General features: G+C 34.0%; 1 protein-coding gene across 2 annotated transcripts; it reads right to left on the reverse strand.

Moving 5' to 3' along the window:
- Positions 1–1240: 1240 nt before the first annotated feature.
- Positions 1241–10885, reverse strand: LOC18098332 (shaggy-related protein kinase kappa). 2 transcript variants are annotated; one of them, XM_024599743.2, is made up of 13 exons: positions 10732–10885; positions 9620–9859; positions 9258–9350; positions 9096–9155; positions 8734–9006; positions 6520–6594; positions 5904–5960; positions 5679–5819; positions 5543–5593; positions 4799–4894; positions 2023–2106; positions 1833–1935; positions 1241–1593 (listed from the first exon to the last, which is right to left on the reverse strand). In XM_024599743.2, the coding sequence occupies exons 2-13, from the start codon at positions 9764–9766 to the stop codon at positions 1505–1507; spliced, it is 1269 nt and encodes a 422-aa protein (XP_024455511.1). In that variant the 5' UTR covers positions 9767–9859; positions 10732–10885; the 3' UTR covers positions 1241–1504. The 2 variants fall into 2 exon arrangements, with proteins under 2 accessions (XP_024455511.1, XP_006385048.1); XM_006384986.3 differs by having other exon boundaries at positions 10509–10781.
- Positions 10886–17166: the final 6281 nt, after the last annotated feature.

Genomic DNA, 17166 nt, shown 5'->3' on the forward strand with positions numbered 1-17166 from the left:
CATCATCATCATCTTATGAATATGGTTTCTCTTCATGTGTTGCCTTTTTTATGCACTAGAGAAAAATATCTTATTCTTTTGAAATTTCTTCATATGAACCATCATTTTCAATATAAGTAAATTGCACTTTAACGTTCTCTTCCAAGTCGATGTAGCCATATAGAATTTTCTTTTAGCTGCTATATATAAATTCTATTTTTTTCTCGTTCAAGCATAATAACCCCTGCAACGATAATGGATAGAGCTGCTCTTATACACGCCACATCAATAATTTTATTATCAATAACAAGTAAGTGAGATTTTACCCAAAATAAATAGAGAAATAAACATTCAAAATACATATAAAATATTTCCACAATCAATACAAGAAATTATTAGTAAATAATATGATGCAACTCTTGCAAGATGAAGGTGACATGTACTTGCAAACATTAATGTGAACACTTTTAGTAAGAAGCTAGGAAGCTTAGTGATAAAATAGCTGAACCTATCAAGGCTAGGGATGCTATTTGTACAACATAACAAAGCTTTAGCATAGTTTTTGTTTAATACAAATAAAATGTCTTTGTTTAAGTGTTTTTAATATAGTTTTCGTCCATTTCTTTTTTATTCCAATTCATTGTGATTTTTTTATTTTAAGATTTATAAAAAGGAAAAAAAAAGCTGATAGGATATAAAAATTGGTGAGAAAAGAAGATATTTGTTTGGGGATAAAAAAAAAAAAAAAAAAAAAACAAGGCTATATTAACTATAATCAACTGATCAGGGATTGTTTCATAATTTTTATACCCTATAGACTAATTTATTTAATTTTGTTAAACTATAGAGACTAAATCTTAATTAACTCAAATAATAGTAGTACCGATTTTAATTTCTTTACTGTTATGAATACAATATACTAAAGCTCTTAATTTCTGAACCATATAAAAGGGACATAAATTGAAATATCTTTCCAAACTCTTTCAAGAACGATAATTATTAAAAACAATTTATTAAACATCATATTATTATATTATTATAAACCAATCTTTTTTTTTTTATTTTAAGCAGTCCTTTTCACATGAATTTAAATTAAAATTACATATACAAATACAAATTAACTAATTTAACTGTAAATTGTCAAACTTGAAACATTTTAATTCATTATTTATCCATTTATCCACTCATCAATAATTTAAATAAAATATATTATATATTTGTAGATATATTAATTACCAAAATAATACACCTGCAAAACAAATTAATTCTAAGTAAATGACAAGCTATAATGATGGGCATACCATAAATATACATCACGAGTTACAGTTGTCTTCAAGTAACAACAAAAATACACCTTCACCAACAAGCAAACTTTAAAGCCTCAGGTTTCACAATTTATCCCAACTCCTTTCGCAGCACTCTTTCTCATATCAGGTAGAGGATGATCAGAGGAGGAAATTTTTACAAGTTTTGATACAAGACAACGGCATGTAAGATGAGTAGAACAAGGTTCCTGCAACAATTCCTAGGTGTGCAACGCCATGAATAAGTTCTGTTTACGAGCATACTCTGGAATGAGCCTGTTGACAATATCGGTCGGTATGCCTGAGAGCTCTGCCGAAACGAAACAGATTTATAAATTATCAGTGGCAAGAAAACTGAGGCAGAACAAAGTGAAAAACAATTCCAAATAGAATTCAGGTGAGAAAACCACAAAATTGAGGCTACTTTTTTTTGTGGCAAGGAAAGCTGTTGTGGAAGTTGGAAGACGTTCATTCAAGGACTAGGTTTAGCTTCTTGAATATGTCTCCAAATAAACATAGCAGCACCATGATGCACTGAAGGAAACTTACCCTGGGATTTAAAATTAAATAGTGGAGGAAGAGGGCGACCATTTGGGAGGCGGGTAGTTGGATCTCTCAATTCATCAAAGAAAGGGTGAACACAGGCTTCCAACTGCAGTACCACCAAACAACAAACCAAATTGATTAATAAATGAAGCTCATCACTCGAGCAAACAACTTAAAAACATGATAAACTTACAGCAGTGCATCGCAAATTAGGAGAGTACTGGAAAAACCTACAGACGAGGTCTACCGCTTCTGGGGGTAAACGCTTTTGGAAGACCTGGTGAATGAGAATATCAGACAAGATCTCAATAGTAAAATGAATTCTTGTAACAGAAAATATTGATTACTAATGCTTGCAATCGCAGTGCCGATACAAGAAGCTAGTGTTAAAGATAGGAGATGCATCAAGATGCAGGCATTCAGATATGATAAGACCGTTCAACAAAAGAACAGTCTATCTGAGAAGAAAGTTGAGCAACTAATATATGTTTTGGCAGCGTGTTAATCTCTTATGAAAGGACATTACATGTAGATAGGATGCTTTGAGATTTTTACTAAATTTTCTATGTTTAGCTGCAAACATTTCCAAGATTTAAGCAACTAGAGCAGGAACAGCTTGCCCAGGATGAAAACATGGACAGTGACTTGGAGGACCCTTTATTAGTTTTAACAATATGGAATCCATCTTTAAGAGAGAGAAAAGACTTGAATGTAGTAACCACTATATTATACTGCAAATTTTCAGCCAACTGAAACCAAAAAAAAGATGTAGAATAGAAGCCAGAAACATCATTAACTCTAGTTCACATTTATGTCTCCTCTCTCATTCTCAGCCAATTAGACAAGATAATTCCACTAGCTGCTCTACACTCTCTCGAGTCAATAGGTTAAGAAAATTCCACTAGTAATAATAACCTAATTTCCCATGTACTGCATTAAAATCTAACTATAAGTCTCAAATTTGTACTTAATTCATTTGTTTTTTTGTTAAGAAAGAACATAAAAGAACGTGAATTGATAAACAATATTCTAAGCTGTTTTGGTACCTTAGACATATAAAGATATAATTTGGATAGCACACCATTCTTGTATTTTCTCATAATGGCCACAGATGAGATTTATTTTCCCATGTTTTGGACTTGCAAGAGACTTTTATTGTTTAAGATATGATTATGTGCATCATTTGACTTGTTATTGAATGCATTCACAAATTTTAGTTTCAAAGACTACAATTTGAGTTATTTATTTCAAAGTTTGGATGATTATTTTCGTATTTCAGTTACTCTCATCTCTCACTCCATGCCACCAAGTAGAATAGGATCAAAGCCACAACTATCCTGCTAGTATGACACCCAAAAAAGTATTCTGCACATACTGCCACTGAATCAGTGGAAGTTCTTCACCATGAAACAACTTTGTAGGGTTGCAGCAGCGATTTGGCAGCATTGGCTTATTGGCACAGTGGGCTGACAAGAGTGGAGACTTGGACAGCGGACAGTCCAAGGCATGCTGAGACACAGTAGGACTGGCAGCATGGGTGTTGACAGTTGGGCAGTTGGTTTGTGGGGGGCAAGCCAAGGGAGTTATGGCAGTTTGGGACAGTTGGTGGCAATTTTCAGCAGTTTCTTGTGTGGGGAGAAATGGCCAGAACAGAGGGACATGTGTCTTGAATGGTGCTGGAACTTAGGGACAGTTTCCTATTGTAACTTCCACTATGTTTTGTAATATGTAGGCTGTAAATATTACTGTAGCATGCAATCAGAATGTGCATAGCACACAAGATGGACATTGTGTATTCCTTTTGTTGAGAGTTAATAAAAGGTTGGGAGTTTTCCTGTAATCTGCCATGTTTGAGTTTATGCATTATGTTGTTCATATTCATTTGTGTATTCCGTTTATTTACAACATTGAAAGAGCGTGGGAAACCTTTTGGGTTTGTGGGACAAATTAGTTGTAGGCAAACACGAGTGAATCGGTGGGCGAAAGGGCCAAGTCTAGCAGGACTAGACTGCCACATAGGGGCTGAAAATTTTGACGAGAAAGTTGACCCTGTGACAATTGATATAGAGCCTGCCTACTAAGAGAGAACTATAATCCTGTCACTTTCTACTATATAATTAAGTGATTTCATACCAACCAACCTATGTCCCACTTTCTTAAAATCTAGTGGCTACCCGGGCTTGCTCAGTAACTTTTGGGCCACCTTGTGGCAACTACTGTATTTAAAATTACTACTATACCCTGCAGTGACATTTTAACAAAGGTAAAAACTGATGTTGGGAGAGAGAAAAGTAACAGAGGACTTCTTTTTCCCATAGCAGCTGTATGGCCACCATAAAAACAAAGCCAAGCAAATCACCATGAAAAAAACACTAGAAGATACTAAATTTTCTGAAACTAATGTAAATCATAAATAAGTTACACTCTAAACTCGACTCTTCCAGACTAATTCTCAAAACAATTTCTGTAAAAAAAAAAGAACAGAAGAAGAAAGAATTAAAAGACTGTCTGTGATGACTTCCACAAAATTATCAGTGGTTGACTATAAAGGGGGATTAGGTTTGTATCCTGACCTGCCATTAGATCAGTTGGCCTCCAAAGAGGAGATATTCATACAGCCATAGCATGGATGCAGTATCAAAGGTTTGAACTTATATGCTAAAAGAATATGTAGCTCTTAAATGAATCATCTAAAGATAACATGTGAGATTCTAAGACTTCTGTGACAGTTAAATCACGCCTTTCCCAACAAAAGAAATTTAAACTAATGGTATATTAACTATATACAATTTACTGCTTCTCAAGATCACCACAACCCAAGTTAGCTAGCCCAAAGTAATTCCACAAGCTTACTCATTTGTTGGGTTCTATATGTATCAAAGATAGAAAATTTGCTTAACTAAGCTAGCCAAATTTATAAACTAATGAGCAACTCATTAAAATCAGTATAGAGGAGGAATAATGCATACTTTGTGCCATGGATGAGGCTTTATCTGTGGGAACTTAAATTCTGTATAGTTTGGGTTCATGCACTTTATCTCCTCCCTGGTTGGTGTTCCCAGAACCTGAAAAAACATGGAATTGTTAGCACTTTCTTCTTGGGAGTTGACATTTTCAACTTAGTGCAATCAGAAACACAAATGAAGGCATGTGAGAAAGGTAAGTTTTCTGTCTTCAATTCCATTCTTAATCTCCGAAGTTTAAATTGTATGTTTCTATAAAATTGACTTTCTTCTTGGGAGTTGACAATTTCAACTTAGTGCAATCAGAAACACAAATGAAGGCATGTGAGAAACGTAAGTTTTCTGTCTTCAATTCCATTCTTAATCTCCGAATAAATTGTATGTTTCTATAAAATTGAAGTTTTTCTTCTAGCTCTTTGATGTTTCTGTTTGCCACAAATTGGCAACCGAGACAATAAGCTAAGATTACAAAATCCAATGTCATTCTTCAACATTTACCCATTTCCTATCCAATATAGTCATCTAGAAAAGATTTTCAGAATTGAATTCTTTCCAGGGTAATGGGATTTAAGAAAAAATAGTCCAATAAGTATCTTCCCCGTTCCAAAACATTGAGCTTCACTTTTGTGCCATTATAAAACTTGGGCTGCCTTGTTCAGCAAAGGGAACTAGTTAAATCTAATTCAGCAATCACATCTTAAGAGGAAAGATATTCTGAAAAAACATGTGAGAATCAATAGCTTTGTCTACCTTAATGATCTCAACTAGTTGGTCAACTCCACTTTCACCAGGAAACAAAGGCTGTACAGTAAGTCAGAAAGAATCAATTAATCTGAAGAAATAAAGGGAAATGGTAACAACTATAGTAAGCAGAGTATAAACCTACCTGCCCAAGTAGCAACTCAGCCATCACACAACCAGTAGACCATATATCAATAGCAGTTGTGTACTCGGTAGCACCAAATATCAGTTCTGGAGCACGATAGTATCTTGAACAGATGTATGAGACATTTGGCTCACCTTTCACCTGTTAAAATGACAAAGGAAACAAGCTCAAGCAAAGGAGGAAGGAGAGGCAAGCATAAATATTCACTGTTGTATGAAAGCTTACCAGCACTTTAGCACTCCCAAAATCACATAGTTTCAGCTGATGTGTGGATGGATTCACCTAAGCAATGGACAATTTACTATTAAAACTAACAGAAAAGGGAGACATTTGAATAATTATGAAATGAATGCCAGTATCAAATAGAAAAACTACTTCTATCCAATCAAAATCAAAGCAAATACAAATTATGAGTTGGCATAAAATGAGGATGACCCTATCCTGTTTAAGCCACATTGACCACAACTAGATGCAACTAAAAGTGAGCTGTGCTAAACAACTTAAACTGCAAGCTCTTGGCCACCAATAAAGAAAGGTTTTTTCATATATTTCTTCAATTTGTTCCAGAAAAGCCACACGGCATCTATACATATACAGAGTATAGGAAAGTTTAGTTGTTTATAAATTTTAAACTATTCAGTTCTCAATACATATTTTGAAAAGGAATTTTCCCATCAAAATGTTACATCAATCATGAAAACATGGACCACCATGTGTGTAACTGAATTGGCTAGGCAACCACTAATTTGCATACTAGATGTTACTTATACATATAAATCTCATTCTACATGCACATGGGTTTCACCAAACAAAACCTAAATCCTTAAACAGAACATCTTACCAATAAGTTTTGAGGCTTGATGTCACGGTGACAAATACCAATGCAATTGTGTATATAGGCAAGTGCCCGACATATCTGCACTCGAAAAAGGAAGAGGAAAAACACAATAAGAATTGGTGAAGATTTATACACACATTACCATTTACCAGGATTTAAGCCTTGGTAACTTTAGCATATTTAATCTATGGATGACCTACACTACTTTTTGGTGTTTTCATCATACAGCTGTAGTAATTTAGCACTAGCATATAGGATGCTATGATAGATATGATAATGCAAACCATTTTATAAGTGGAAAACATAACTAATGGTTGAACCCAAAATTATTCGCTCCTAGAAAAATTTGCTTGTCCATCTGTGTCATGTAGTCCTCTCTCTGATGAAGCACCGTTCCCTTACCACCTCTCCACTCCCAGGGAGACAAAAAAAATTAAAAACAACAAAACAAAGCGCAGGGTGATGAGTTGCTTGACAACTCATGCCAAGCAGACAGTGTCAAGATTAACACAGAAGCTGTGTTCTATCTCCATAAACACCTAGGCTTTGATGTCAGGATTAAGTCTTGCATTTTAAAAAGTTTCATGTTATTGGCAGGCTGTGCTTCAGAAATTTTCTCAGCTCTTGTCAACAACAGGAATTATGCCAACATGGCTTTACAATCAACATGTTAGATGAAGGTTTGAAACTTTGCAGCCAAGTAAAGGTAGCGTTCATCAGTTCCATTTCAGTTTCTCAGCTGCTTTTGTCTTAAAGTTTCAAAATATCTCATATACAAGTGTATGCACACAGATAACACTGGCAGTTTATAACGAATTCGAAGTTAAAGGTAAATTGACTGTAATTGAGGGCTTCAAAATGCTGGTCTTGACTTTCTCCTAGCAAACCAAAAATTAGAATAAAACAGGTAAATGATTTTAATGGCATCCCTTAATGCCACTAGGCAGGAGGATCTTGTGACCTAGGAAGAATTGCTCCAAAATTCAGAGATAATCATCTTATATCATAAAATAGCCACTAGTAGGAGAATTTTGATCATTCCAGCTATTACAAAAATCCAGAAAGAAGTCGCTAATCAGTAGATCATTTGCCTGTACCAAGGACTTTACCCTCAGTGTTAGAAAGAGACAAATTACTGAAGAGCCATGCATCTCCATACCTCTTTCTAGCCTAGCCATGTGTAACAGAACAGCGGTCAGCGGTCAGTACCTGATTCTCATAAACCTGAAATGGAATTCCAAAACTCACTTTTTCCCTTTATTTCTCTTCTTACTCTCTCAAACCAAACTAAACCCTAATATTAACCTGCATCCTGAGAACTCAACCCTATTTCTGAAATTGGTGATTAGATCATTTAACCTTCCAAAAGCACCACCATAAACCATGTCATTCATAACATATCAGTGGCCAGCAATAAGCCACCGTATCATTCATCAAGCCACCTGCCAGCTATAAGCCCTTTACATACAATTTTGCAAACACCATCCAACATGAAGAATGACAAGGTATGAAGAAAGGTTTAGACCTTAACCTAACATGGAAGAACAAAAATTGGGTTGACATCTTAATCTCCAGTATATAAAATAGTAAGAACATTGTCACAAAAATAAAAGCAATGAAATTATGAGAAAAGAGTAGCTTTTAGTTAACACCACTTCCCACCATATAGCCACTTGGCAAGATGTAGCATTTCATCAGTTCAAATTACATGTTTTGAGCATGTCTAAGATGGCACCAGAAAATCCCTTGCACCTTTCAAATACCGTAGTTAGAAAAAAAAAAAAAAAAAACCTCTAGTTTCTACAGAATTCCTATAACTTTTTTTATTTCTTTTTTATATTTCACAAGCAGTGGGATTGGGATACATCCACCTTGATGTTTTGGAAACAGGCCTCATGCTTGGTAGCCCACAAGAACTAGAAAATCACAAGATATCCGAAGGTAAGACTTGAACCTGGAACCTCCCCATATCCTAGGGCAAGTCTTTAACCACTTGTGCTAACCCTTGTGGATTGAATTCAAATCACTGTTTGTAAGAGTACGATTGCTTTATTCCCCCCACTCAATTCATGAAAGCAAGATACATGGGACTGAAAATAGTCATAAACTAGAGACTAAAAAGGTAAGATGCCAAAATAGGACATAAGAAGGAACTAGCCAAATTGCGAACTAGCCAAAATAGGACATAAGAAGGAACAAGCCAAATTGCTATTTTACCTGGTAGGTGTAGAGTTTAACATATATTAAAGGCATTCGTTGGCTGTTCCTGCTGTAGTTCCTAGCAATACGATTAACAGTGTCAGGAACGTATTCAAGAACAAGATTTAGGTAGAGCTCTTCCTTGTCTGTAGTAGAAAAGAAGCTGTGTTTAAGGGCAACGATATTTGGATGATCCAGCATTTGCATAATCTGTAACTCCCTGTTCTTGTAGCGTTTGTCTTGGAGAACTTTCTTGATGGCAACAATCTCTCCAGTTTCCCTACATTTCGCCTGCCAAAAGTAGTTCAGATAAAGTTTTTTAAAAAATGTAATTTAATAGAAAACAGGGAGCAATCAATTCAATGTACAGCTATACTTACTTGAACAACAACACCAAAGGAACCAGTTCCAACCACATGTTCTGCTATATAACTGATAGTCTGTCAACCCAAACAAAGCAGAAGTTACTTAGATGTAAAATTTTCATCAACTAGGATCATATACAGAATGAGGTTTCTGTACTGCATTAATAAGTTTCCAACCTGCCTAGATTGACCATTTCGACCACCAATAGTGGTCCTGATAACATGCCCTGCTTCTGCACCCACACCATCAATTATATCGGGTTCACTATCCTGCAATGGAAGAGAAAGGAGGACTTCAGTAGATACAGAAAACATTAGTGAAGCCAGGTAAGCTCAATCGATTATGGAAATTGAGCATTGGTTTCTAGAATGAGTGAACCTCCCACATGAAGATCAAATCACCACGCAAACAATTTGCCAGTGTTTCAATTACAGAAGATACTCAAAGGAAGAAGCCAGTCATTTGATATCTAACAACAACAGAAAAGGGACAACTCAGAATAATTTAAAACAGAATCTTCTACAACATGGCAACTTACTCTGTCCTCGTCATGGTCCACCTTGTCCCTCAATCTCATCTCAAGCATCTCCCTGCCCAGCCAATCCACAGAACTAGACGAACTTTTGAAACCATTAACGGACCTGGAACTTCCAACTCCCCCATTTCCTAAGCTGGCAGACGACATGAGTACACGCAACAAGTATTGCACTTGCTAGTATTTCCTACCCTCATGACACTTTGCAGGTCTGCAATCCACCCAATCCAAGCACTTATCTTCCTAATAGAATTACAAAATTACAAGTCAGACACGGAAACTAAACATTAAAAAAAAAAAAAAAGATGCTAGAGGAGAGTTAATTTCACATACATAATTTATCAATCAACTCAAATAATTATTCACGCTAAATTTCACATCATATAATCTACAAACAACTTGAAAAGTTAACATAACCAATAAAAGCAATCGAGGGTTCTTTATGTAAGCTTGAAACTGCATAAATCCCATCAAATAAATGCTCAATATCCATGCTACAACTACTTAAACGATAAAATCAACCCAGAATTATATGCAGCACCACAAATAAAAACAGCCCAGTTGCTTGAAATTACTCTGCTTCTATCAAAACTATGAACCAACAAAAACTCAAAGATTGTAACTTTAACTGGAAATCAATGTTTCTTGTCGTGATCTAGCAATAAAAAACAAAACCCACAATTTAAACGACGCTAAGAAGATGAAAAGGAAAAACATCAAACACTGAAACAAACTTGGACAAGAATACTCAGATCTAGACCCAAAATTGTACCTCAAAAAACCCGAAAAAAAAAACATTTGATTAAACCATAATTACACCAACTCTTCAACAGATTCAACACAGATCATGATATAATAAATCAAAGACTCAACAAATAATGATCATACTAACCTGGAAATGCTTCAGGAGAGAGGAAACTTCTTGCATTTCAGACTCCAAGTGGAAGTAAAAACAAAAAAAAAAATGTTCTTCGATTGATTGATGAAACAAATATTTATTAATATAATAAGTAGTGCTTTTTACTCAAAGTATATTAATTAGTGATTTTGGGTTTATGGGTTTTCGATTTTCGATTTCCTTTTAAAAAAAAAAATATTGATTGTTTGACAGTTACCTGACAATGTTCAACAGCCTCTTCTCCCTTCTGATTCTGACCTCAATATATTATCTTCTGCTGCTCCTTCTCTCTTTATTTTATTATTATTATTATTATTATTTCATTATTATTTGGGTGCATGACACTTCGATGTATGCATGTATAATTTATAATATGATTATAATCTCTTTATTTTTTAATTTAGAGGGAGACTGTATCTATGATAATTATATTTTATATCCATACATACTTTATGTTATACACTCTGACTCCTCCATTATTTTTCGTTCTCATGTATAATAATTAATAATGCATGATTGTCCCTTTTTTATTTTAAAAAAATCATCTCGTATATGTTTGTATAAATATACGTCAACAAGTGTATCTATCCATGCCATAGTTTTAAAACCTGGTTCGGCCCGGTAGGTCGATCCAGGACTGGAATCGAGCGGGATTGATGAAAAAATAGAAAAAGTCATGACTCGGTGTGACCCGGCCGACCCGGCAGGTTGACCGGTGACCCGGTTGACCTGGCAAAACCCAGTCAAAAACCCGGTTGCAACCCGTTGACTTTTTTTACTAAAACGACGCCGTTTTGAATATTTTTTTAAATAAAAATTGACCCGGCCGACCCGGTCAAAACCCGAAACCCGGACCTTAGACCGGGCTGGGTTTAAAAACTATGATCCATGTTGTATTATAAATAAAATTTTAAATTAATTTTTAATATAAAAATCATCTCATGTGCCATACGAATATTGTAGGTAGGGTTCTAATTTAATGTATAACATAAGAAAGAAATAATGTCGATGTTATTTAATTAATGTACTAAGATGGATTTAATGAAAGAAATTTAATGCTGACTTCAATATTTAAATCTAAAAATAAATATATTCTTTTAATCATCATATAAATCCATTGAAATTAATATGAGTGATTTACTAATTTATACATGGATGTTGTACAAAAAATATACTCTGTTTTTTAGCATGGAAAGCCAGGCCTCTCAATAATTAGCATTTGACCAGCCACGTTTGACAGCTGCAATGACCGGCTGTTGATGATGCTCCACGCCATGTTTTCTGACTTTTTATATACTATCCTGCTTTTATATTTTAAAAATATTTAAAAAAAATTAAAAAATTTAAGTTTTTTTATTTTAAATTAATATTTTTTTAGTATTTTCAAATTGTTTTGATGTTCTGATGTTAAAAATAATTTTTAAAAAATAAAAAGAATATTATTTTAATATATTTCCGAGTGAAAAACACTTTGAAAAATAATTTATTAATATAAAAATTTAAAATTTTATTTGTTTTGACCATTCTTCTTAGAAAAAAGAATCAATAGAATTTTATTTTAAGAAAACTAAACGATAATGAATTATTGAAATTATATCACTTCAAAAGTATTGCACAATTATATTTGAAATTAGAAAATGTAAAAGTTATAAATAATAATAACAACAACAATACAAAAAATAATTTTAATACTTTTAAATTCAAAGTTATAAAAAATTATCTAATTCATAACTCGGTTCAAGATTCAGATTACGGGTTAAATAATTAACCTAAATCAATCCAAGATAGTATTGCTATAAGATATTTAAATTAAAATATGATATATGTCAAAATCTAGGTTGATACATCACCGACCCGACCAATAAATACCAATCAATTTCTGGTTTTAATATAAGACTTCAACCTAATTGCATGATTTTTAATTTTTTAAAAACATTTAATATCTTGAAAGGTCAGATTATTAACAAATATATATATATATTCAAGCAAAGTGATAGTAACTTCATCCAATCATCATCATGCATGCATGAAAAAACCTAAAGATTGACCTAGAAATGATTTTCTGTTCCAATTATTGAATGGTAAAAAATCTATACCCAACCTAAATGATGACCACATCAATAAAATAAATTGAAGAAAGGATCTTGTCTTCAATTTGTCCTAAAATCATTTTAATTACACATGCTTCTTGATACTTGGTGAAAGGGTATAAAATCTATAGGTTATAATTCATGGGCAATTCCAGATTTTTCATCGGTTAGTTTGTATTTGATTTTGTGGTTCATTTTTATTTAAAATTATTTTTTTACTTGAAAAAATATTAAATTGATGTTTTTTTATTATTTTTTTATTGTCTTGATATGCAAATATCAAAAATTAAAAAAAAATATTAAAAAAATATTTTTTTAATATTTTTTTAATTAAAAAGCACATTGGTTTCTTTTTTAAAAAAATTATTTATCTATATTTATGAATCGGGTGAAAGTTGATCCAATCACCCATTTAAATTAATATATAATCTAGTCAATACTCGGTTTGATTTAAAAAAAAAATAGTAAAACAACATTGGTCTAAACATTTTTTTTTATCAAATAATATTGGAATATTATTTTGAATTAATTTATTTAATTCATAAACTAAATATTGAGCTGGGTCATAAACCGAATTTATTGAATAACTTTGATACAAATCATGATTTAATTTAATTTAATTATATTCCCGTCTTTTTCTTATTTTTCAAGCGGAGGCGTGGCCATGTGACGCTGCCTACGCTTTAAGCAGTTATATTGGCCCTTCCTTTCCAAACCAACAACGTTTGGCACGTGGCATAGATTCCATAGAGGACCACAAGATGCGGGACGGTTTGTCAATTGTTGATTATCCAAGAATTTTCTTCTATGAAATAAATTCCAATTTATGTGATTTTGATTTCTTTTAATAATTGTGTATTGTTTACTAAGAAAAGTAAATTAATATTTTCATACTACATAAAAAAAAAAATCATAGCTTGCTTTAAATGATAATTGGCAATGCTAATAATATAATTAAAAATTGATTTTTAATATAGCAATCACTTTTTAATAATTCTATCGATGAAGAAAATTCTATAAAGTTTTTAAATATATGTTATACGTGCATACAAGGTTAAGAGTATTTTTTTTTGTTTTAAAAGTATTTTTAAAAAAATAATTTTTTTAATTTTAAATTATTTTTTCATATTTTTAGATCGTTTTGATATGTCGATGTCAAAAATAAAATTTAAAAATAATAATATTTTAATGCATTTACAATCCAAAATACTTTGAAAAGTAACAACTATTATAATACCAAATAGACTATGAAAGAAAAATCTAAAATAAATTTAAATCTAAAATATAAAATCTAAATTTATAGATACAAAATAAAAGTAAAATCTAAAACTATGAAAGAAATTAAAAAAAAGTGCACTATCATGAGTAATAAAGTGATTATACTATTTTAGAACAAGAAAAAACAAAAATAACAAGGATATGTTATTTTTCTTGTACTTCATTTTTCTAAAAATAAAAAAATTTATTTAAAAACTATAATAAATATATATTTATTTTATATCAATATATTTATCTTTTTAATAAAATATATTTTTGTCTCTCATATATAAATCTCTCCGCTCTATGCTTTGGAAATTTTAGAGAGGAGGGAGGGGGCACATACCACTAAACTTCTGTTTACTTGCTAGTGTTGTTTGCATAGAACTTGAAGTGTTCACGATGATGAAACAACAAAATTACTTTGCTCCCTTATTTTTTTTTAATAAAAAATAAAATAAATCACACAAATTTAATACAAGAATCACAATCGCACCCCCCTAAACATGCTTTTCCTCCGACGTTTTCATGAGAGAAAAGATAACTTCGAGACCTTCAAAAAAAAAAAAAAAAAGTAATCATTGGAAGCAAAAGGAAAATTCAAATAACATAAAGGGAAGGATATTGGCATGGTTGAAAAAGGAAAAGTAAGGAGGGTAGAAAAGTAGAAAAAACACCCATTTTAATTTGTTTGGAGGTGTTTTTTTTTTTGGATCCATATAAAAAGCATGTATTTTTAGTTTTTAAAGATGTGGTTTGTGCTTTAAAAAAGCATGCATTTATAGTTGCGGCCAGCAACAGACCCGACTTAGTTTAGAGATCAGATCACTACATTGTAAAGTTAATTTGAGAGCATCAAATCAATTATTTTATTTAAAATGATATCGTTTTAATATTTATTTCAAGTGCTTGGAATATACCTAGATATGCTCAACTGGATTTGGTATGGGAAATATGTAAATTGATTCGAAGCAAGTTTCTAAATGAGATTAAGACGGTGTTTGAAAGTGTGGTAGCAGTTGCTTTTCAAAGTATTTTTTGTCCGTGAACGCATCAAAATAATATATTTTTTTAAAAAATTATTTTTGATATCAGCATATCAAAGCGATCTAAAACCATAAAAAAATTAAATTTAAATAAAAAAAATTAAATTTTCATGAAATGTGATGCCTAACAGTGCCTAAATCTAGTTTTAGAATATCTTAACGTTAGTGGCTACTGGCTATACACCCTTTTTCCTTTCCTTTTTTTGCATGCTTCGCATGGATTGGTTGGACTTTGGAGCCTTTAAAGCAAACTAAGATTTTTTTTCTTGTGATGATCAGTGGGAGAGCTGGGGGGGCCTCCATGCATACACAGTTTCAGAAAATTCAAAACCTTAGGAGGTCAGTGATGATATGATACATGTAAAAGTAGAGCTACCCAGAACAGAAAAGCAACAGGATATTAAGTTAATTAATATATAATATAGTTTTAAATTTAATATTAAATCTAACTTTTTAAACCAAAACCTACCATTATGTCGAGCAAGCTGTTAGCACCATCTCTCAAACTTTAATTAGATCTCACATAGAGCGACTGTGCTCCCTCCCTCTCCCTCTCCCTCTCTGTCGCTCTGTCTCTCTCTCTCCATGCGTGCATTGATGTGAGTGCATGCATGAGTGCCTGTGTCCATAGGCACTGTCAATACAGATGGGTTATCTCTATCAGAAAGGGACTTCAATCCTTGATGATGCACCGTTTCATGTTTTTAAAGTTAGGGCAAAAGAAGTCCTTGATTTCTGAAAAAGTCAAGTACTGGTGGGATTTGATTGATAGACAAGACCTCTAGTAGGGTGAAACTGTTGGGGATTCCGACCGGGGGTGTACTGATAATTGCTCAAAGGGGAGGGGAAAGCACACTGACACACAATATTTAACGTGGTTCGGCAAAACCGCCTACGTCCACGGGAGAGAGTCATTGTATTAGAGATAGAGAAAGGGTTACAATACATACATGTAGAGGAGGAGGATTACATCCACTCTACTCAACTCATCAACTTATCTTTGCTGCACTTGCAGCTGCTGCAATGGCAGCAAGGCTGCTGCCATTGCAGCCTCTCTTTCTCTCTTGATCTCTCTACTGCACTCACGTTCTCTCTCACCTTTTGCTCTCTCATAATGTCTCTATTTATAGGCATTTCATGGCAGCTGTTCTTGCTTTGTTGTCAACATTTGTGGCTGCCAAACTCCAGCTCATTCAACAATGGTGGCTGCCAACCTTTGACATCTTGGATGGGTGCACATGCAATGGCAACAACCCAACAATCACCCCCTTTGCCATTCATGTGGGGCAACTGTCCTCTTGCTTCTTCAGCACAGGCTTGCATCTTGCAGCTCTTCCAAGCTTACCATTCTGAGAGCGTCTTTGGCCAAGTTTGCAGGTACTTGCCAAACCTTTCAATCACCAGAGTCACCAAAGCACACCTTTTCTCACACAAAAGGATCACTACAACCAGATGGTCTGCCACTTCACATCTGAAGAGTGTTAACGCTTGTCTCTGGGACACAACATTCCCCTTCGAGCGTATCAACCATGCTCGGTCCGGAATGATTCATCAAGCCTCACATCAAGGCTTACAACACCCCCTCAAACGGAAATTTATATTTCCAAGTGCGACAGTCATTATCTGAGTATCTCAATATGATCACGAGCTCACCACTCTTCCAAGAGTCTACTCATCCAGGAGTTGCGCCTGCCCTCTGTTCCACCCTAGGAACCACGCCTTACTTCTCCGTGAGTCTCCCGCTCTTAGTCGTAAGAGTCCAGGTAGCTCTCCACCTTTAACCATGGGGGCAGCCCATAAAGGTTGATCCATATCTATCTTCATACTCTGAGTATTACAATGCCATTACCGAGCTCACCACCTTGACAAGAGTCAACTCGTTCTCGGAACCTGCGCATGCCCTTCTGCTTCTTCATAGCAGCCGCGTCTTAATGCTCCACAAGTCATCCACTTATTGTCCAAGGCAAATGTCTTCTAGCTCATTGATCTTTAGCATGGGGGCAATATCCATGAAAGTCAATCCTGCATTTGTCTCCATACTCATCATAGCCACTTTATTGGTTATCCATCTGTCCACTCATATCCAACCATCACACTGGCTCTGGGGTTGTTCTGAACTTGGGCTCCTATCGTGGCCCATACACCTTCTCTAAGGTGTCTTCGCCCGTTGTCATGGGGCGGTCTGAACTGGGGCTCCTCTCATGGCCCTCACACCTTCTCCAAGGTGTCTTCGCCTTTCATAGGCGGTCGCATCCTCCT

Source organism: Populus trichocarpa, chromosome 4, assembly GCF_000002775.5.
Source record: "Populus trichocarpa isolate Nisqually-1 chromosome 4, P.trichocarpa_v4.1, whole genome shotgun sequence".
Taxonomy (NCBI): domain Eukaryota; kingdom Viridiplantae; phylum Streptophyta; class Magnoliopsida; order Malpighiales; family Salicaceae; genus Populus; species Populus trichocarpa.

Excerpts from the sequence above, each read along its gene's own strand:
- LOC18098332 (XM_024599743.2), bottom strand. The coding sequence starts at position 9,766 with ATGTCGTCTGCCAGCTTAGGAAATGGGGGAGTTGGAAGTTCCAGGTCC. Across the intron at positions 5,594-5,678 it reads CTGAGTTGCTACTTGGGCAG|CCTTTGTTTCCTGGTGAAAG; the intron begins GTAGGTTTATAC and ends CTTACTGTACAG. Across the intron at positions 2,107-4,798 it reads AGCCTCATCCATGGCACAAA|GTCTTCCAAAAGCGTTTACC; the intron begins GTATGCATTATT and ends CTCATTCACCAG.